The following is a 23,451-nucleotide window of genomic DNA, read 5'->3' on the forward strand; positions in this document are numbered from 1 at the left end:
GTGATCACGGTACAGTTATTAGTATTTATTAACATCTTTTTTCCATTCGCAACATCTTTTTTTCTCTTAAATAACTACAGTTCAGTGTACAAGGTTCATTTCACAGCCACAAATATCAAAGATATTTACAGGTTTACATACAATATATACATATATGCACAGGAGGCGTGTACACAAGGCTTCTGTGTGTCCCCCATGGGATTAAAGCTCACACATTTGGCTACCACCTCAAGAAAGTCATGAGGGAAGTTCATATTTATCAACAGATCCATAAAAGACTGACAGATCAAGCAGGGTGAGATTTACAGGATGTACAATTATTATAGAGATTAGTGGATGAGAATGGCACTGTGTAGGCTTTTACAGATATATAGACACCTCTTAGGAACCAAAAAACAAACACAGAAATGTGAATGAATTCTGAACTTATTCACATTTCAACCCAGTTGTCGAAAAACAACACGTCAAAGATGTACACTATGTATAACATATGACTGTATGTACACATTTCCATATCAATGGATATGAAATATGTCAATCCACACTTTCATGACACGGACTGAGATGATCACACAAACATCCTGGTTATTCCTTCAATAAGCTCACGTATATACAAACAAATATAACCAGTCAAAGAAAACACACACACACACACACACACGAGGGAGACTAAAACAAGTTAACTCCCCAATCTTCTTTTTTTTTTCTTTTCCCCACAATTATGTGCTTCCCTTTTTGAATGCAAATGGAGCGAAGACAATAGCGTTGGCAACATGCATTAAAGGTGTGTGAATGTAAAAAATATATTTGACTCCTCATTTTGAAACTTCGTAATTCAGGTGGAACCTTCGAGGCTTTAAATATATTTAAATAGAGTTAATACAAGAAGCATGACTTTCCAGCAAACATGAAATTGAGAAAAAAAACTGTAAAATCAAAACTAATAAATATTTAAATAATTATATAACTAAATCAGTAACAGCTGTCGTCACCGTTCTGCTCAGTATAAACGAAAGGAAGGCATTTAGGAACAAAAAGAAAAGCTTTTCCCAGCAGCTGTCCTATAAATAATGTAGGTCATGTAATTGCAAGCAAACTGCTTTTACTGATGTAGTGGTTTCAATACCGTGGTGGGAGAACTAAAACGAGCTCAAACATCACACTGGGACGGCTTCTTGTCCAGAGAAAAACCGATGGAATGAGATGCAAACGAACCAATCTATGAGTATTAGTTGTAAAAATTACACCTTTGAACGTGTTCTTAAAAAAAATACACACCAAGGCAACGGTTTCAAGAGCAAAGTCAGTTCATTTTGAACCCCTAAATAAAAAAAAAGGGCTTCAAATAAGGCGTTATCACCGTTCAAGTTTCTCACGCGGTTTCGTCACAGAAGTTGTCTTTTTAGCGCAGTGCTCAAGGTCTTTAGTGTGTTTGTATGAAGAATGTAGCACCGACGGTGGCAGCAGTAAGAAAGCATGCTTCCCCAATTAGTTTCATGGTTTTGTGCTACTTAAGACAAGGCCAAGCTTTTTCTCCGAAGTACTCAAAAGTATGAATTACAAAATGTAAGGCTTTTGAGATCTGACTGAAAAAATAATAATAATGAAGGCAGTGAATTTCATGCTGGGGAAATGTCAAAAATGTGGAGGATTAGGGTGTTTGTTTTCAGGGAGCGGCACCGCGTCGACTTGTAGACGTGGAGCAGCAGCGGGGTGATTCAAGGAGGCGGAGCTTGTAGGATCTGACGGGTCCAGGTAAGGTGGTCCCACACAGTGCAAAGAAAATGCCCAGTCGATCACCCGATTGGTCCGTGGATCTCTATAAAACATCCTAGACCATGTTGGTCAGTTCTGTGGAGTCCGTTTCTGAATCTGCCTCGTTGTCCCTGTAAGACAATTAAACAAAGTTGGAGATCACAAAGAAAAAAACACAAAGAAAAGAAGAGCATTTGCATCCACCGCGTTACCTCTGTTCCTGGAGCAGTTTGCGGTTGCCTTGCCTCCTCTCCTCCGTGATCGGATACGAGTATAATATGCAGAGGCCGATGAGGATGAGAGCGATGGGCGCGGCGGAGACCAGCACCTTCAGGGTGATGTCCACTTCCACCGGTTGGGAGCAGCCTCGGCTGATGTAGCCTGCAAAACTGAACAACAAGGGTTTTAAAAAACTGTACAGTCATGTGATGCAGCAGCAGACTACAGCCGTACTGTACTTAATCTAATGAAAGGAAAGGAATTCCTTGCTTTGATGAGGGATTTGGGTGCTGGGAGATTTGGCTTAGCCTCATTTAGATTTGTCCCGGTGCATTAGATTAAAAAAAAAAAAAAAAAACCTAATGAAACACCTCCAAAAAGCCTTTCCAGTGATTTATAACATGCAGGATTTCCAGCACCCGTACCAACCCTGAGCACGGGTCATCGGGGGTACTTACTCTAAACTGAGCGTGGAGATGCCGAGGGAGACCCCGGAGGCGAACTTGGTGAAGAAGACGTAGAAGGAGTAGAAGAGCGCCTCATGGCCGGTGGAGTCGGGGTTCTGCACTTGGAAATCATCGACGACGTCGGGCAGCATAGACCTTAAAAAAAAAAACACGGGAAAAAAGTTTAGAGTCACAAATGTATTTGTCATAACTGGAGAGAAAAGATGAAAAACATCGGTAGGGGTGTTACCACGGCAACAGGAAGGCCGCAGCCACGCCGACCCCGGCGGCGAAGGAGCAGACGTAGGTGACGATCAGGTTGCTCTTGATGCACACCACCAGCATCATGAAGGGAACCACAGACTGGAAGCAACACACACACACATATTAGACCACAGAAAATCCACTTCCTCAAGGTTTCCTACAACTAGAAATATCACTCCATCCCCACCGCCGTCAATCTCCCGGCTTAGAAGTGTGTTTGGACGTGATGGCGGGGAACTCACCAAGCTGCCAGCGCAGACCGCCGTCTTCTTCCCAAAGCGAGTCAGGAACCACTGCCAGAAGGGGATGGCCAGCGTCGCGGAGAGCTGAGGGGAAAAACATTCAAGGTCTGGTTAACCAGCTGTTTTTTTTACATGCATTCCTGACAAAACTCACACACCAGGCCGTCTATTACAGGTTAACAAGGTTTAGTTTGGCCGGAGAGAAACGGAGGAGCAGCTGGACGTTCCTTCTCAAAATGCTGCAGCTTCTGTTCCGGTTGTTTGACTCCGACCTTGTGTTTGACCTCTCGTCGCTGCCAAAGACAACAGTGAAGGTGGGAGATAATACGGCTTTTCCCAAAACACATAAGAGCTCAATGCGATGCAAATATCCACAGGGGTCATCCCACTTCTCTACGGGGGGGGTCGGCTTGGATCAGTCCGACCTCCGGCCCCGCCGTGTTTGACTAAAAGATAACATCGGGGGAGAAACCTTCTCTAAATCTGCACACTCATCACTTTCTCGCTCAAGTGCAGCGATGATGGTTTCTGCGGTTTCTCACTGTGGTGAAGCACTTTCATTTCACTCTGAAGTCTGAAACATCTTCAAAACCACCACTTCCTCTCTGAGCCACTCGGCCTTCTCCTCAGCAACCATGATCAGTTAATATGGTTTCATCTTCTTAATGGAACTCATAAACCACCTTTTACACACGGAAACACTGTCCAGAAAATGACTTCATTTAGTGATAAAGCATGATTTCTGCAAAAAGTACACACAGATTCTGTTTGTGCAATTATGCAGGGTTCCTCCAGCTTTTCCAAAGTCACATTCAATTGCTTTTCAAGCATTTCAAGGTGCATTTCCATGCTTTTCCAGCCCCTTCCAGCTGTGGTAAACTCCATCTTTGTATCAATCCAATGGTCAGTATTCAGTCTACTTATTATGTCACTTGTTCATCACATTAAATGAGATGTTATTGTCCTCTAAACAACCAACATGATGTTTGGAGACAGCTTTTTACAGAAGGACCACAAATGAAAGGAAAACTAATTCCACTAACAGATCCACAGAAATATAATCACCAACTATTTTCATCATCGGTTCATCATCAAAAGGCATTTTTCATAAAGAAATGTCAGAAAATCAAAATGGAGATCTTCTTTTCTCTGTTCTATCATAGATGTCATCACATACAACACACATTTCAAGACCTTTATTCTAAATCCAAGCACTTTTCAAACCTTTTGAAAACACCACACTACAATTCAAGGATTTCCAGAACCCGTACCAACCCTGAATTATCAAACACCCCATTGCACTTTGAAATGTGTCCTTTATCTTATCATCAGGTTTGAGTTACAAGTCGAGTTTGTGGGAATTTGATCCCATCTTCCCCGGTTAGTCCGACGTCTCCTCACATCACTGAAGGTGAGGATTTGGATCACTTAGGTTTCCAAAAGCTCACACTACTGGAAAAAAAAAGTAATTTCACTTAATAAATGTGCTTTGACAAAAAAGGTCACCGCCTTGCCTCTGTAATCCGTTCCATAAAGCAAAGGATGAAAGAAGATAATCTGTTCAACCTCGCTCCGGTTCGTTCTCACCCAGTTTGGCTGCAGAAAAGGCCACGTCTGGGGATTAATTGGGTTTAATACCTGTCGGGGAACCCAAGTGACTCTGACGCCAGAGACCCTTTGTTTTATTCCAGAGCGATAAAGGGAGGATAATCAAATGTGGCTCCTCTGCTGTCTGTGGGAACGGGACGGCATTCAGGCAGTCGGACACACATCACGGTGATGGGCAGCCGGGAGACTCACAGTACAACCCGGCCTTTATAACCCGAGACAATTTATTGTGTTTCGCCCCTGGGAGGGGGAAGCTTTTGTCTGCACTCTGAAGCTAACGGCTGAACTCATTCCACAGAAACGCTTGAGGGTCTCATGTGTGTCGGGTGGGGGGGGGCTCTGTGTGTTTTCACACTCACCATGATGACCAGCAGGATGTTCTGGAAGTCGTTTCTGAAGCCCAGCGTGGAGCTGCAGAACAGGGCGAAGTTTCCCTCCAGGAGCTGCAGGACAAGAGAAAGAAGCTGAAACTCTACTAAACACGTACGTACCGCTCACACAGCACACAAACTCGCCTGTACGCACCATGAAACCCAGCGAGGTGAAGAGGAAGACCATGACCAGCTTGGCGTAGGGTCCGTGTCCCATCACCAGCCGGATCCCCTGGAAGAAACCCATGGGCTCGGACCGGGGGCGGCACGACTCTGGAGAAAGAAAAGAGGAAAACAACGATTATTATCATTTCATCCCACGGTTCCTACACCTTCCCCAAAGTCATATTCAAGCACTTTCCAAGCATTTCAAGGTGCATTTCCATGCTTTTCCAGCACCTTCCAGCTGTGGTAAACTCCATCTTTGCACCAATCCAATCCTCAGTATTCAGTCTACTTATTATGTCACTTGTTCATCACATTAAATGAGATGTTATTGTCAACCCTGCATTCTGCATGAGGAGTGGCCTTTTACTGGATGTTTCTGTCCCCATCGCTCACCGTTTAAAACCCGGCATGCTCTCACACAACCAGTCGGACCGAGTCACGCTCCAACGATGCAACCCCATTGGACGAGAATCAAATCTCTAATAGCAGCTCCGTCACAATAAAGACATGCTTTCATGTGCATCCAACTGGGAAGGTTTACAAGGGGACGGTTTTAGGGAAGGGCTGCACCATTTACAAAACCAAAGGGAATATTTTGACTGATATTTCAATAATATGCGGATGGTTTGCATGATTACAGGGAATTATTACCCCTGAATTTCCACATCATTATTCTCATTTTCATTGAAAACATTTTAAAAATGAATGTGGTGCGATATTTGTGGCTCACTTGACTAAACAAGATTCAACAGTTAGAAATTCAAACCAAAAATGTGATTGGCCCGTTTGGATTTATAGCTGATGACGGCATCTAAACAGCAGGTTGATGCCTCTTACCTTTTTGCTCTCTCACACCGAAGAACAGAACGACAGCACAGAGGACGTAGATGATGCAGATGACGCCTGAAGCAATCATGTAGGCCGTTTTCTAGAAAGGGAACAAGGACGGTTAGCAAACACCAGCCCCCGACCTGACGTCCGTCTTCCTGTTTGTCGAGTGTGTTTACCGTGTGATCCAGGGAGATGACGGGCTCCGAGCTGTTGAGTCCGGCGGGGAGCAGCAGCGAGGAGTTGCTCAGGTCCAAGGCCAGGAGTTCGGCGGGTCCCGGGAGGCAGGGAGCGTTGGCCATGCCGACGATCTGCCCCTGGATGGCTGTGCCGATGAGAGTGCCCAGGACCTCCACCGTCATCCCTGGATGCAAGAAGAGAAAACATCATCATCACCATGGCGACGACAACGACGTGCTGGATTTCATGATGTCAGAGCGTCATAAAACTCACTGTAGGCGGTGGCCGAGTCCCTCTCCTTCTGCTCCGAGCTGATGAACATGGTGAGGGCCGAGTACGGCACATGGAAGCACTGTGGGGCAAAGAAAGAGGGATTCATTAGAGGAAGTCATTGGTCAACATTATGGGAGATCTGAAGATTAATATGCAATAAGAGGATTTCCCCTCACGACACGTTTTATAGATGTGATGCAATCGATATCAGATCAGTTTGAAAATCAATAATTCACTATTAAGACTTCATTAACCTTGAATTTCATGATGGGGAGTCATTGAGGGTGTGAAGTCTTTATATGGTAAGAACCTTATTCAGAGTCAAATTCAAGCACTTTTCAAGCATTTCAAGGTGCATTTCCATGCTTTTCCAGCACCTTCCAGCTGTGGTAAACTCCATATGTGTATCAATCCAATCCTCAGTATTCAGTCTACTTATTATTGCACATTAAATGAGATGTTATTGTCCTATAAACAAGACAGCTTTTTACAGAAGGACCACATCAATCCAAGCACTTTTCAAAGTGTGTTTTCAAGGATTTCCAGCACCCGTCCCGACCCTGCGAATGTGAACGTGGTACTCACAGTTTGAAGCGTCTGGAAGATGCAGTAGAAGAAAAGGTACCAGATGACTTTGCTGTCCTCGAAGGGAGGAACGTACCATATGAGGAAGTAGGAAAGCACCGCCAGAGGGGTGGAGAGCACGATCCTATATATGGAAACAACAACAACAACAACATGAGGAAACAACGTGATCCTACTCCAGCATGAAAACAACAAACAATCAGCCTTAATGAAGAGAGGGGACACTCGTTACATAACAAAACCATGGCATTCAATCAGTGCCAGCTCCTCCCTGATTGGTGCTCCTCATGATGATGCTCATTAGTGGAGACATGGTGTCCCGGCCACAACGAGTACACAACACTGGCACTGGCTCGTGTCTTTTCATATAAACACATAATAAACAGTTTAACGAGGCAACGTCACTGAAGACTTCCTCCTCGTTCATTTCCACCATGAAGTCATTCTAAAAGCTGTACAATTCATTTAGTCCCCTTCCTGTTCTCCGTCTTCCTGTGGTCAGATCGAAACCGTCCAATCAGACGCGAGCGAGCGAGAGCAAGCCACGCCTCTGGAAATAGAGTCCCGGCTGCTGCGTGGAACAGGAAGCAGCCTCTCCTGCATCCTGCTTATCATCATCATCGCTCCACAGGAATCCAGTGTTTACACAAAATCAGGTGATTCATCGTTATCGGACGGGAAGTGAGGTCACAGATGCATCATCGTGGCCGTTACATAAATAAAAACGTCTGAAGTGTGGAAGTGCAGGAGCGGGTCTGCGAGTTCAAGCAGATATTTTATCTGCAGATGACGGCACGTTTCAGGTATGCATGTGTTTTTTTAATTCCCTCGAACAAACACCATGTGAGGCACGACGGGACTTGATTTGACTGATGTACGCTGGTCTCAGAACAGCATGCGGTGCTAACGCAGTGTGCTATAGAAGTCCTGGAGGCATGTTTAAAAGGCTCTGAAATAGCCAGGCTGACTTCGGAGAAGGGGGGATTTTATTTAGCAGGTGACAGCTGTCTGATGCCTATTAACTGTGAAAACTTGATGATTATTAATATTATGGGCTGACATCAGGGAGCCGGGTGGGTGACAAGCTGCAATCAGATGATAACCCATCGTGTGGTTTGATATGATAAATATATATATTCATATATGATGAATGTGAAGGTGGGGGGGGGGGGGATCTTCTGACTCGTGCTCCAGTTGCTCTGCAGCAACAGAGCAACTCTTTCTACTCTACGCCCGCAACTTGAACTGCAGTGAACTCCTCCTGGATTCCTCAAGCCTTTAAAAGAGAGAAAAAAAAAATCCTACCGGGACATTCATAAGTGAGAGCCGAGCCCCGATTGGCTCATGCGTGTGGTGTGTTGTGGGCTGGACCAATGAGAGAACCAGACTTCATCTTCCCCTCCCCCGCTTCCTACACACGGTGCTTTTAAAGATGGTTTACACACACACACACACACACACACACCCTCCCCCTGATCTCATGCACCACACCCATCTGATCCTAATGTGCCTGAACGTGCCATCGTTCCTCCATCCTATCTCCGCTCCATCCTCCGGCCCTCCGGCCAGCGACACCGCCCGTCTCTGCATCTCCCTTTTTGCACAAGCGTGACCCGATTTTTGTTTGGAGATGCAAACGTCAGCATCTCGGAGGCGGCAGCTGATAATTACGTTAACGATATGCCGACCTCACCCCCAGCCTCTATTTAATATGTATTTGTCCAATTAAGCTTCAAGTCAACAGAATTGTCCAATGCGTGGAATTTTTATATTACAAAACTAATTCACAGTGGCTGTTTTATTGTTTTTTTTAATCTAATAGCAGATGTCTTTAATCTTCAGAAGGGCGGAGGCTCGTTTGGTTAGAAAGCCATTTCATAACGCTCCACATCTGGAAGCTGGATTTCATGACCAACACTTCCCTGGAACGGACAACCAAAGACGATTATCTCTCCTTGTGCATTTTAAAAGTGATAACGGAGGGGGGACTGAGGGTCCTCACGAGACCTTCATTCTGGGTTCGTGTCCCAGCTGAGGGAGTGATTACGTTGTTAATGAGGCAGGAGAGGGAGTTAAAACAACGCTGAATCTCCCTGCGGTTGCTCATTATATGAACCCAGACACCCCAGACATTTTTACCCCACCGTCAAACTGTCACTTCTTACGGTTGTACTTCATGTACCAACGGGACAGCAGCTCGGAAATATCCCCCGTGTTGACGGGACCCTGGCGGCCCACCAGCATCGTATTTCCCTTATGCAACCTTCAGGGTCTGCAGGGTTTTTTTACATGCAGGGACCCACAGTTGTAATATTGACGAACAAATAACTCATGTGAAATAAAAAGAAACCACGTAGGCTGCTACCGCCCGGCCTGGCTGCAACACACAGGCAGGGAAGCAAGGGAGTATTTTAGCATTTCATTTTCACTTTTCACAAAAGGATTTCACAGAAAATGTGCCGGTCAAACTGAAAAGAAACTGAAAATACTAGGAGTCAAAAAAAAAAAAGGCCGGGGGTCAATTCATACAAATGAGAGTATTATTAAGATATGAATTAACTCTATTGAACCCCCTGAGAAGTGAGTCCTTTAGGAGAATTCTCCCAGTAAATGATCCGTGTCCTGCCTGTAAGAAGCTCTTAGCAGGGAGGAGTTACATTTGTCAGTGCCTTGCCAAAGAGCAAGTCTTGCAGGAGCTGAACAGAAAGTCTTCTTACTGGGGGGTTTCTCTGTGTGTGATATGGAGAGAAAGGTGGGGGAGGGGGTTTGGATGGACGCATGTGTGGGCAATGAGGAAGTGGACAGACTGATTGCATTAGCACGACCCATAGTATGGGGATGGCCTTGTTCGGGAATTCAAACGCAGTCCCTTCAAAAAGCCCCCCTCCTAAAAAACACTGACACATTTACAGCATCTGGTAGAAAACTTCCACTTACAGCTCTGACTCACAGACCCCCCCCCCTCATGAGGCTTTTCCAACTGATATAATAAAGTGCATTCGATGACACATCACTGGTAATGGATCTAACTAGAAACCCAGCTGGAAGAGGAGGAGGAGGAGGAGGAAGGGACTCGGAGGGAATTACCCAGGTCTAATAAAAAACAAAGCAGGTCCAGCTGTTAGACCTACCAGGGCAGCATGCGTCCGAAACGCGTCCACGGGCTCCGGGACACCAGGAAGCCCACCGTGGGGTCCGTGACGGCGTCCCACGCTCGGCCCACGAACAAGATGATGGAGGCGTAGAAGGGATCCAGCTGCCGACGGAGAAAAGACACGCCATATTAACACGGAACAAATGTGTGTGTATGCAAAATCTATCACCCCGAGTGTTGTACATGTACAACGACTTCATGTCATATAGATATCACGAGGTTGATGTGTTCATCCAGCATCCCGGAGGAGGAACCGGACTGGGAGACTCTGACTGTACACTCTGCCCCACGCTGCGTCTCCCCATAGACTGCTTATTAACGATGCTGGTCCTGGACAAAGCTTCACCCCGGGAGGCGTTGACTTACACGCTACTTTGGCCTTAACCATCAGATTAGTGTCCGAGCCTATTAAAGCGAGCTCCCTCCTCATCATCATCATCATCCCACCCTTCCCTCCCTCACATTTCTCAGAGTAAACTCCCTGGGAGCCCTTTTGATACAGTGGAAGTCAATAAATGGAAAACAACCTCCTCGTTTTTTGTGCAGGATAATCGGCCTCTTTGTTTGTGAGCTTTTTTGGGGGGGGGGGGGGGGCGGTCACAATGTCCCGGCCTGGGACGGCGTTGGGTATAGGGAGGGGCAGTGTTGCATGCACAGGGGGCTACAGCAGGGGCAAGTTAAGAAGTGACTCACCTGAGCTACGTCCAGGAGGTAGATCTGCAGGAAGAATCCCAGGGCACAGCCTGTGATCTGGTACGGCGCTCCGCCGATGGCATAGCAGATCTTGTTGCAGACCGACAACCTGTTCCTGTGTTCATGCTGGGGGACAGAAAAAGGAAAGCAGTTAATCATGTATAATGGCCAATCAGAGATAAGATAAAGCAACATTATTGACTCTCTCTTCTGGAGAAAAAGTGTCCTAAAGGCCAAGTATTCTCTGCTACCCACGAGCCCTTGCAGCCTCCGGCAGGGCCGAGCCCTTGTAATTATAGGAGGGGACAACGCTGCAATACAGCCACGTTTTTAAGTCCTCAGTTTGAACATTTAAATCTCAAGATTATTCAAAGTTGCCGGTTTCTCACTAAATCAGATTAAAGACACCATTTTCGCCCCATTAGGAATGTGGCCTAAATTCTTAAATCGCCAGAGAGTCTTTACGAGTGGCGGGTCCAGCTGGCAAGAAGCTAAGCAGCCATGCTGCATAGTTGGCAGAAGTCAGGGGGACGACAAGAAACCCGTGGTTTCTTTCTAACAAAGTGCCCATTCTTGCCCTGTTTTCTTTTTTACTGTAGATGTGATCATTTCCTCAGCAGACAGACACTAAACAACTCCAATGACAGCAACACAAATTGCTGCTGCTCAGCCACCAGGGCATGACTACACCATGGAGTCACACACACACACACACACTAACACACACACTAACACACACACACACACACACACACACACACACTAACACACACTAACACACACACAAACACTAGAAGGCCTTGGCAAGCAGACCGGAGTGGCTTAATACCCGACGGGGGTTGCCAGACGGGGTTGCCAGCCAGGTTGACCAGCGCTCTGACCACGGAGGGATGAAAACACACACCCTCCTCACTGACCAATCAAAAGGTTGTATTTTCGGTGTTTTTTTCTCCCCTGGCCGGTGTGTAAAGAAGAGGAGAAAGTTACGGCCACCGGCTTACGAAAACGACACATTTCAGTATTTTAATTCCAGCACACCCACGAGAGAGCTAGACCTCGTCTTGGACCGGACCAACAACACAAAACACCAGCCTGCGTCGTGTTGATACACCCAACCCAGCCTTTGTTTAGGTGACAAGAAAAAAACCCTCTGATTCTGTTTCGATGGTGTTGGGTTTCTCATTTCAGCCAAGTATTAAAACGGCTTGCATTGCAACAGCTGCCTGACAGCGGCATGTGGGATATGTATGCGTCAGTATATACACACTTCTGGTCCTGCAAAGCAGAAGCTCCTCCACCTTGTTAAATGCCATTGCAGTGAGTGTACCTAAGGCGTTATGCAACAGTCGTAGGTATCGACACATTGATGGTGTATTAATCTCTCTTTGGATTACTCAGCCTTACATTGCACACGTTAGAGTAAAGGAGGAACGTGTCTCTATCTGTAGATAGATGTGGGGATAAAGGCTGGAGATATCAATGGTGTTATCACTGAAATTATGTTATTACTGAAAATATAGATTATTAAATACTAATAATCCTTTCAGATTTCAATGTTGAACTTGCAAGATGATGATAACCCTCTGATTGTGGACGGTGTTTCGGGTTGCTCCCTGTGTCTGACACGTCGCCTTGTTGGGTGCTGCCTGCTGCCTTCATGACTATCGGACAAACGTTATCCACCTTGTTTCTTGCTACTACGACGCCGAAGCCCTTTTTGTGCTACGTTCCTTCTGAAACGTAATACCGATGAATCTACGTTGATGTGTTTGTCCACTTATGTCAACACGTTAAGAGATAGAACCGGATTCCCGTTCTCGGATGTGGTGGGGGTGAATTCCGATGAGCCCCTGAACGCGTCACACATCTACTGAATATAAACTACTATTATCACTATTACACACCCCGTGTGTTTCGTTTGTTTTGGTTTTTTTAGAGACACATATTTCCAGTGTGGCTGCACACATTTTCATATAATTAATTTAAATTAATGAAAGAGAGCTTATGACATTTTGTTTTTAAATCAAGAGCGAACTTGACGTACATTTTTAACAAAGAATATGAAGATATGGGTAAAAACACAACTTTAAATCCACTATATTTAAACGCCCGCAGCTTCCGGTTGAACGTTTATGACTTTTTTTATTAGTATTATCTCGTGATGGTCGCGAGGAGGGGTTGGATCTTGATTATCGATTTTATTCACCGGAAATAAACGATAGCCGTTCGAGATTTTTTTTTGTAATCGATGACTAATAATGTTGTTTGAGTCACCTATGAGATATTTAACGTGTCGAAATGTCACAATGAGCGTCGCGCGCGCCGAACGTTACAAGCTAGGCGCGCGCCCTATCCCCCCCGCCGCCCCTCCCCCTCGTGAAATGTCAGTTCACCGGCTCCATTCATTCAAACCAGTGAAGAAACACACAAAACTAGCTTCTTCTCCATCTCGGCGCCGATGTAAGCTCCAGCCATGTTTTATTTTTTTACAAGGAATTAAAAAAAAGAAAACTCACCTTCCTCGCGAGCGTGTCAGGTTTGGTCAATAAACTGGCGTTGGAGTATTGTTCGCCCCCCTCTCCTTTGGCCATAGCAGAGCAGCTAGCGGGGCGGTGGTCGGTTTCTTCTCGGGTTGAACAGATGAAAATAAAACAAAATGTCGCGGTGAGAAAGCTAGCAGGTGTTCCGCGGGGTTCCGGCGCTCTCGTCGTGCGCTGTAATCTGGGAAAACTGAGACGATGTGGAGGCAGAAAGGGTGGATGTAGTGGACATTTTTTTTGAGAGAGAGCCCCGCCCCTTTTCCCCCCAACGTGCCGTTAACGCCACATCGTTAGCCACGCCCTCTTTGCCCCCAACGTTCCATTCACGCCACACATCGTTCGCCCCGCCCCCCTCCCCCTGAAGGCGCGTGGTCGCCTTCCTCTCGTGCTTTTCCGCCACACATCGTCATCATCACCGCCGTGGAACGATGAAGAAATCCAACTCACCACAGCAGGAAGACATTCCGGGTGTGACGTAGAAGGAGCCTCGTCAACGTGCCTGGCGCTCACGTTCATTAAAGAAGGGAGCCTGATACGTCACTAAGCCTCAAACCCTGAACCCTCAGGGGCGATAATGACGTCACCTGGTAAATTGATGAGTTTGGGTGTAAAATGGTATAAATACACTTTGATGAAGATTTATCCTCATCATCCAAAACGAAGCGTAATTGTCAACTAGTTAATATACTTGTTTAAGTTTTAAAAAATATATTTAAATAAGCAAAATAAAGAAATAAATTAAATAAATGGTTGATGAAAACGTGTAATGTTAAGTGTTTTATGTTCTGTATTAAATCTTTAACATTAATGTTCCTAAATGCAATATGCCACACCTCTTCGTTTACCTTTATTTATTTTTATTATTATTATTATTATTATTATTATTATTATTATTATTATTATTATTGTTATAATAATTATAATAATAATTATAGTTATTATTATTATTATAACCCTTGTTTTTCACGTCACAACGCTATGAACTGGGTATGAAATGGGTAATTCCCACAGTGCCTCCTCAGCTAATGTCGGTTCCATTATTAAATCTTCCTGAAGGGTGTGTGTGTGTATATGTTTGTGTGTGTGTGTGTGTGTGTGTGTGTGTGTGTGTGTGTGTGTGTGTGTGTGTGTGTGTGTGTGTGCGTGTGTGTGTGTGTGTGTGTGTGTGTGTGTGTGTGTGTGTGTGTGTGTGTGTTTTAAGCAGGCGGCCACCTCTTGTGTAAGAACTTGCATTTCCAGTAGTGTGGATACAAACCTTGATGTGTCATTTACATATGCACACACACACACACACACACACACTTCTTCTTTTGCATGCATTTTGAATTTTACACACTCACACACACCAGAGTGTGTGTTTGTGTGCGTATTTGTGTGTTTAAACTGCTATCTCTGCACCCAACCATCAAAGTGAGCGTTTCTTAAAACATCTTTTTGATGCAAATTTGGCAACGTTGCAAAACAAACATCTTTATTTGCAAAGTGTCTCATGTATGTTCTCATTATAGCTGAGCACACACACCTACAGTTTCCATACTATTCAACGTGAATACTCATCTTTGTGTCGCAGGAGACGTAAAGATATTTGCAAACGTTTACTTATGGGCCTACACACACACACACACACACACACACACACTTCAGCAGGCCTCACACAGTTTCACCTTATTTATTTATTTATATATTAAACTTTATTTAACCAGGTAAAAGCAGCAGCAAACCTCCCTGAGTTCAAACACACAATGCAGCTTTATCTCTGAATGTGTGAGACCACACACACACACACACACACACACACACACACACACACACATGCACACGCACACACCTCTAAGAGGCAGCTGCATTGTTAGACTTGATAGTCGAGCCACGACCTTGCCAACTGTACAGTCAAGTTCAGAGCACACACACACACACACACACACACCACACACACACACACAGACGTGACGTGAGTGTGTGAGAGGCTCGGGGGTAAATCAATGCGTGTCAACAGGCTGCAGGACCAGATGAGACCACATCGTGGTCCCGAGGATGAGGTCTCTCCAGACCAGATGTCACCTCATTGCTCACTTCTTGAGCTCATTTCAGGATAATTTCGTTGAAATGCGTCTGGTGCAAAAGGTTAGAGGTCAAAGTGTTGAAACTTTATGGTCGTTTCAGAGTCTCTGAGGCGAAGTCTTGAGACACGTTGATGGTGATGTTGCACGACTGCAACATAATGAAATAAAGACACTGGTGTTCATTTAATAAACCACCAATAAATGAAGACTGTGACGTTCACATTCTCTCTCCGTTCTGCTCTTTGGAGTGAAAAAGAAATGGCTGTTCAATACTTTTCCTCTTACAGCTGAAACGCTGCATTTATTAGCAATAAAACAAAGAATGATTTAATTTGCTCGATTATTTTTATTACTTTGACAAAATGTTATTCTGAGCTTTATTTTATTCTGAAGCAAAAAAACAAACAATCAACTTTTAAAATGAAATCTTTTACTTTTAATTAACCTATTGCTTTTGACAATGAAAAAGGGCTTTACAAATAAACCCTAAAACTGGAATTAAAGCACTCTCTTACACTAGTATCCAAAATCCACCATTATCATTTTCACATATAAAGTTTTTATTTTTTTATCTATTTATTTTTTTTATTTTAATGTTGTTATGCAACTTAAAAAAAGATATTTAAATGTATTTTTTTATTTAAATGTTACGTACCTTTTTACCTTTAAATATATATACACACATATATTAAATGTTTAAAAGTGAGTAGTTTAATTGGGGGTTAATAGACACGTTGAGCAGCAACACGCCCATGTTGGTGGTTGGAGGTATCATTATCATGCACACTATAATCTAATGCAAGCCACCACTTGTTTGTCACACACACCCACACAAACACACACACACACACATCCACCATCCTGTCTTTGCATATCTGTATAAGACAAAAAATATTCATTTAATTGCACGTTATATCTTCATATAAAGGTCGCTGTGGAACCGACATCGTGTCTATTCTTGTGCAAACAGGAACAAATATTCTATTTACTCTTACTTTTAGTCCCAGGAACTACTTTTCTTCAATAAATACGATGTTCCCTGATCCCGTTGTTGTCTGTTTTTTACACCACGGCGTTAAAAGGTTGTGTGATTATGCAAATTAATCTTCTGACGTATGAAAGAGCGCCGTGCTTTGAAGTAAATTTCACACGGCGTCCATAGTGTGTAATTTAAACTTCCGGGTCTGTCACGTGAAGCCAGAGTGCAACAAAAATACTTTTTCTTCCAGACTTACATCAGCAGTGTAAGCAAAAGTGTGAGTTCATTGCAATGCTTACAACCAGCATCTATGCTAGCTAACGTCCCATGAATGTACGTTTATGTTCCTAATGAATCCAACGTGTGACAACGCCTCGTTAAGGTCCTTAGGGTGATGATGTTGATGCTGATTGTTGCTTTTATTCATATGAAATTGTCATCTTATGGGTGTTTATTGATCAGGGCGGTTGGGCTAACATGCTAGCGGTAGCTTTCACTAGTTGTCATAGCAACGGCAAACATCCGGTGTTATAAAGAAAGTAATTTAAAGTAATTTTGTACTCGGAAGTCGAACTCTGTTGTTTTTATGTGCAACTTTAACAGGAGTGAACGTCCAACGCTGAATCCAGAAACTAAACCTTTACAGACCTGCTGTGTGGATCCACAGAGACCTAACCTGGTTCTCATGGATCACCTTACCCGCCCCACTTCTGTGTGTGTGTGTGTGTGTGTGTGTGTGTGTGTGTGTGTGTGTGTGTGTGTGTGTGTGTGTGTGTGTGTGTGTGTGTGTGTGTCTGTGTGTGTGTGAGTGTGTCTGTGTATGTGTGTGTGTGTCTGTGTGTGTGTGTGTGTGTGTGTGTGTGTGTGTGTGTCTGTGTGTGTGTGAGTGTTAAGTTGTTGATAAAAATCTACTGGGTACAAGGGCACATGTTTATTGTGTGTGTATATATGTTAGTGGTGCCTCATGACTGTGTGTATTTGTTGCCAAACACAGTGTATGTGTGTGTGTGTGTGTGTGTGTGTGTGTGTGTGTGTGTGTGTGTGTGTGTGTGTGTGTGTGTGTGTGTGCATGTGTCTGTGTGTGTGTGTCTGTGTGTGTGTGTGTGTGTGTGTGTGTGTGTGTGTGTGTGTGTGTGTGTGTGTGTGTGTGTGTGTGTGCATGTGTGTGTGTGCGTGTGTCTTGAGAGAGAAATTCAATGCGGTGAATGTCGAGGCCATCCGGCAGGTCAAGCTCAGTGTGCGTCACACGGATACATAGCTACAGGTGGGACGGAGGGAACACACACACACACACAGACACACACACACACACACACACACACACACACACACACACACACACACACACACACACACACACATAAACATGTCATGTCATGTGCCTTGTGTTCAAGAGTTCAAGTACTTTCCCATGAAGGGCTTCAGAGGACCAAAATATTTTCATTTTATTAGAAGGAAAACGTTTTTGTTTTTGGTTAAAAGTCTGAAACACAAGCTAAAGAAATGTTAACGTCTCGTTCTACGACATAATTATATACATGTCACACATACGTCAGGAAATGTCTGGAATATCCTTGAAATTGAAGCTTTGATGAAGCTAAAATGCAGTTTACCTGATCAAGGTGCTGTGTTTATAAACACACACACAGTATGTTTTATATATGTGACTTTATATAATATTTAATTGTATTCCTATATTCTATTTAGATTTTCTACTATGTGAGGATATTATAAGCCCCTCTGGGTTCCTTGGGTTGTTTCACTGGTTTGTCTCTTCAGTTTTCTGTTTAGCATTTTAATTATGTTGAATAAATCTAATCAGATCAAATCAAACATTATATTCCACCTTGAGCGTTTTTTTTTTTTTTTTTTTTAAGTCGTAAAAGTGGAGTTCTCCTGTGGAAACGATGATTTTCTGTAATAATCACATCCAAAAAAAATGTATTTACTTATTTATTTTAATCACAGTTGACGCTGCGGGCCATAAAAGAGGAATTCCTCTTTAATTGTGATTTTGTGCTCGACCTGCCGTGACTTGCATCGATATCACTGCACCCTTTTCACGGGAAGATACACCAGCATTCACATCCGTTGTATTTGTCCAGCATCTAATTTTAAGTGTCTTTGATCAGCTAAAACAAGCTCCATATCAGTCAAATTAACTATTTTTATTAATGATGTCATCGGTGCTGATACTTCAAACAATCAAAGTCTGAAACCTAAAATCCACCAGAGAGCTGCTTGTCCTGCACGTTGTTACTCACCGAGGGGGAAGTATGTGGAGGCTTCAGAGTATTTGTATTGGATTGTATTTTAGAAAGTGAAGGCAGAAGATAAGATTACAATAAAATCCACCTTATTAAAATAAATATTTCTAATACACACCTTGATTTATATTTGCACTTCTTCTGTATATTTGCAGAGTCATGTTGCTTTTTTTCTCTTGTGAGGAAGGGAGTGACCATTACGAGGCCTTAGTGAGACCAGATCCATTCATCCTTTTAGAATACTTTTACATACTGCTCTCCGAGTAATGAAACCTGCAGACGGGGGAAGTGTGAGGACAGACGTGTTTATGGACGCTCGGGTGATTGTCTCAAAGTTCATGTTTCTGGTCCGTGTGGCTCAGAGTGACAGAACATTGAACTTGGCTGCTATCAGGATAGACTGACCTCGCCGCCGCCGAGAGAGACGGTGATGTCACCGTGTTTACGCTGTCTGTCTGTCTGCTGGTGTCTTATCTCCAGGTGGTGAGACCTCAGGTGTTAGTGGGGTTAACCTGGAATGCTTTCTATCCATCAGCTCTCAGAAATCACATGAAGTCATGGTTAAAAAACTGAATTTGTATATATATATATATATATATATATATATATATATATTGTATATATAAAGATACAAGATATTATATATAAAGATATCAAGATGAAATCAAATCAATCAGCTGCTTTTTTCACATATTCATGAATAAAATGTTTGAAATGCAAGTCCGAGCATCAAAGGGGGTTAAGAGTTTCCGGTGCTCCACAGGGTGCTGTGATGGGAGAGTTCATATTTTCAAGTACATTAAGGAAGTATAGGAAAAGACAAAAGAGCGACCTCACACTGAGAGATATCTCCTAACGTCAACAGCGCTGCGATGGGATCGGGATGAGACGGATCAGAGAAGCTCCAGGGATTCCTCCGGCGCCGGTGAGGAGAAAAGACTGAGAACAGGAGATTTGTGAGAAAGGAACGAAGACAATGTTGACGTGGACGGGCCAAATAAACTTAAACACACACACCTGCTGCTGTCGGCTCAGTGATGGTCACAAGAGGAAATGTTAAATGCATTCAATGACGTGTGATATTGCTGGTTTCCCTTCATACCTCATCTCATGTGAAACTACTTCAAGTTTTTCTGGTTGAAGGTGCACTCACAATAACCGCCGGTAACTGGCTTGTACAGGTTTGATCCGTTTCACCTGAAAGCATCTGTTCATAAATAAATGGTAGCAGTTGGATTTCTTCTGTCATCGTAGACGCAAGTTGACCTGCGTTGAAGTTATGTGAGCAAAAAGCAAGATTTGTTTCTGCAATCGAAACCCAATTCCAGCTTTTTTTTGTTCCCCGTTGCTGAATGTGAGTCATCGATTATTGTTCCAATGATAATGATGGTCCTGAGAGAAGGTCGAAGGGTCAGTGGGTTTGGAAAGTTTTATCTCACACAAGCTATTTAACAGCAAGTGGAAGCTGACGGGGAACAGTATGTTACAGTGTCATCAGCATAGAAGAGGATAATTTGCATTGGAAATATGTTTGACCCAGACTGTTTATATATATATATAATAAATAAAAGAGGTCCGAGTGCTGTTCCCTGGGGCACTCCCTTTGAAACACAAAGGGAGCTGGAACTGAAACCTTCCAGAGATCTGCCTGATAGATAAACTTCCATACAATAGAGATAACATACATTCTCACGTTCCTGTATAAACTTTGATTCATTAATACATTTGCCCTCGAATCGACGGCCAGCAAGAGTGAACACGTGAAGGTGTTGCGTGTTGTGGACATTAGCCACGTATATCTGAGGCTTGTCCTTGTACTGGACGATGTTGACAAAGAGTAAATGTATGTCGTGTTTCATCTCTGGGACTGTACGTGGAGATCAGTATGGATCAATAATGGACAGCGTGTACGAGCCACGTAGACAGCAGCAGGTAATGTTGGGAACATAAAGTAGAGCAAAGGGCAAATATGATCACTGTAATGACTGTAATGACTGTAATGACTGTATCAGTGTCATATACAGGAGAAACCAATACAAACGGATGAAGAATTGGTTTCCTCCTAAGAGTCCAGTGTTGATGGTAAAGTCCAATACCAAGGTGTCTTATCAGTAAAAATGAACACCTATAAACCAGCTGCATGATAAACATCCATCCATTTTCTACCGCTTATCCTGTATTCAGGCTCGCGGGGCATGATAAACATAAACTTCTTAACCTCTTACCGACATTTCAGCCTGAGCTCTTTATTGTGTTTTGACTGCCCCGGCCTTCACAGTGGGTCATGTGATCGGGTCGGGTGATCGCCGTGTGTGTGTGACTGTGTAATGATTCAGCTGGAGGTCAACTCCGGCCGCCAGAGGTCATTCTGACTCTGGAGGACGGACACACAGGTCGCTATCCCCCGAAAAAAAACAAGTTCACGCCACATGAATGTGTAGATGCAGAAAAGAAACATCAGATGTTGCTATCAAACACTCAGTCATGTGACCCTGCAGCCGTAATAGAGCCCGCACAGCTGACTGTGTATGGTTATGCTCTCCGGAGGTGTATTTCTGTTTCGGACGGAAACTGTGACGTGTGTGTGTGTGTGTGTGTGTGTGTGTGTGTGTGTGTGTGTGTGTGTGTGTGTGTGTGTGTGTGTTGGGGGGCTGGCATGCCTTCCTCAGTCCCTTGAGAGAAAATAGACAAGGACAGTCAAAGGGAAAGTGGAACTGTGTGATCTGCTGGGTCTCTAATATGAGTTGGATTTGCTGGCACACTTCCAGACACTCAGACGGACTGGAACACACCGGGTTACTTATCTGTAAAACTATCATCGAACTCTCATTATCACCTCCCGGAGATAAGCCGGTTAATGAGTCCTGCTCTCTGTGACCTCTAGTAGCTTTGAAGTGTGGGATATGAGTCAATAATGGACACATGTTTACTTTTTAGTTGTGTGTTGTGTTTTCTGGGAGTCACATGTCAACTCCAAGTCAAGTTTCAGTTTGCTTCACAGCAACAGAACCAGGGAGAAAGGATCTGTAGAATAGCATTGAACCTCTCCTTCCTCCCAAATGTTCTCTGTTCTCACGTTCGAGCTCCACTTCTTATCAATGCAAGTACCAGGTTTCTTCTCCGCGTCCTTTAACAACAGTCCGGGGAGAATCAACATTGGTAGCCTGACTGTGAACTCGTTACACTACCAGGAGTTTCCTCCGACTGGATATGTTTGTCACTTTACTGCCACCTACTGGAATATCTGTACAATTACAGCGTTTAAGATGAGGGCGAGCCCCCCCCCCCCCCATCCACACATGCAAAAACAAATCAGAGGAATGATGAATGAATAGTGCATAAAGGTGACATTAAAGGAGACAAGATTTCTATTGTCTCTCCACAGCACAGTTAAAGATGTGGGAGTTCGTCATCAACCTGTGAATCACATGTTTTCTACAGAATAACCTGTAGAAAACATGATGGTTTGTTGTGGTCTGACTCATTACGTTTTTTTCATGATTCGCCACCTTTAATGAGACGTTGCCCACAGTGACTGAGAGATAATCCATCTTGTGTGCAGGAGAGCAACATGCCCAGCAGGGGGCAGTAAAGGTCAATGTTCCCGCTACGTGGACCAGGATCGGGGGCATCATTCATGTGCAATGCAGATATTCTGGGAAATGTTGCTTCTTCAGACATTCGAGGTGTAAAAGAGACAACAAGCGTTCTGCTGGCCACCAGGGGGCGACTCCTCTCTGGTTGTATATATATATATATATATATATATATTATAGAGTCAAGTAACAAGTACAAGCCGGTAGTAATAATATCACAGCACTACATTAGCAAAGGGCCTTGGGAGCTGCACTCGGTGTTCAGGGTCACATCAGAGAGAGATTTGTTCTTGATCCTTGGACTGAATCTGTGTTTGTTGACGAGGAGAAGGACGGAAGGCTGTGAAGAATACGTAGCTGCACACAAATAAGCACATTTTTTCCGACATTTCGCACTTAAAAACCATCACTTGTTAAACGGCCATCGCAAAGTGGACGTTAATAAATATGTGGAGTGCTGGGGGTGATTTGTCTTTGTTGTCATCACATAGCTGACCACGGTGGCTCAGGGGAGGGAGGGGGGGGAGGGGGGGGGGGGGTATTGGATGATGTCACAGCTACCTGTCCGACTGACTGAGTGATTAATCACCAGGGATCTCGGAGCGGGAGGAGGAGGGAGAAGATGGTGTCGGATTGGAATGAGGGAGGGAGGGGCAGGAGGCTGATCAATCACAATGATTTACAGGCCTGATCTGAGCCCCCCGTCTCCCCTCCCTCCCCCCCTCCCTCCCCCTCTACATCACCACAGTCACAGACACGGGGCATGAACACACAACCACACGTGTAACGCACAAACACGTGCACACGCATGCAAACACACACACCAGACATGTGCCCGAGCATCACTGCTGCCCCTCCCCATCCAAAAGACCCAGACACAGGTGGGATAACAACACACACACACACACACACACACACACACACACACACACACACACACACACACTCTGTTACAGTATCATCTGCTGATTAGTGGTGAATAATTGCTGTCATCAGAGAGAGGAACATCTGTCACCAGTCAGGGGCCAACACATGGAGGACCCCCGAGGCTCCAGACCCCCACCTGAGAGACTACATCCCCATCGGAGCCGGGTCCCTGGGGTGTGATCACTTCAGCCCCCCCTCCACCACCACCCTGCTCCATCTCTCCACCTAAACATCACCATCATCAACCCCCGTTTCATGCCCCAGTCTCTTCCTTCATCTCTTTTGTCATCTCC

At 44.3% G+C, this 23,451-nt stretch overlaps 1 protein-coding gene across 1 annotated transcript; it reads right to left on the reverse strand.

Moving 5' to 3' along the window:
- Positions 1-4: 4 nt before the first annotated feature.
- On the reverse strand, positions 5-13,527 carry mfsd2ab (MFSD2 lysolipid transporter A, lysophospholipid b). The gene is made up of 14 exons (XM_084032078.1): positions 13,303-13,527; positions 10,787-10,912; positions 10,071-10,195; positions 6,940-7,063; positions 6,355-6,433; positions 6,081-6,265; positions 5,911-6,001; positions 5,060-5,178; positions 4,894-4,977; positions 2,927-3,010; positions 2,671-2,783; positions 2,433-2,576; positions 1,968-2,144; positions 5-1,886 (listed from the first exon to the last, which is right to left on the reverse strand). The coding sequence occupies exons 1-14, from the start codon at positions 13,375-13,377 to the stop codon at positions 1,832-1,834; spliced, it is 1,581 nt and encodes a 526-aa protein (XP_083888204.1). The 5' UTR covers positions 13,378-13,527; the 3' UTR covers positions 5-1,831.
- Between the last annotated feature and the right edge of the window lie 9,924 nt (positions 13,528-23,451).

The sequence above is a fragment of the Eutrigla gurnardus genome, assembly GCF_963514095.1.
Source record: "Eutrigla gurnardus genome assembly, chromosome: 17".
Classification (NCBI taxonomy): Eukaryota; Metazoa; Chordata; class Actinopteri; order Perciformes; family Triglidae; genus Eutrigla; species Eutrigla gurnardus.

What these genes read in the sequence shown, in the direction of transcription:
- mfsd2ab (XM_084032078.1), bottom strand. Translation starts at nt 13,377, where the DNA reads ATGGCCAAAGGAGAGGGGGGCGAACAATACTCCAACGCCAGTTTATTG. An exon ending in CGGTGTGAGAGAGCAAAAAG is followed by an intron (nt 5,179 to 5,910) that starts GTAAGAGGCATC and finishes TTCTTTCTCCAG; the next exon opens with AGTCGTGCCGCCCCCGGTCC. An exon ending in CGGTCTGCGCTGGCAGCTTG is followed by an intron (nt 2,784 to 2,926) that starts GTGAGTTCCCCG and finishes TGTTGCTTCCAG; the next exon opens with TCTGTGGTTCCCTTCATGAT.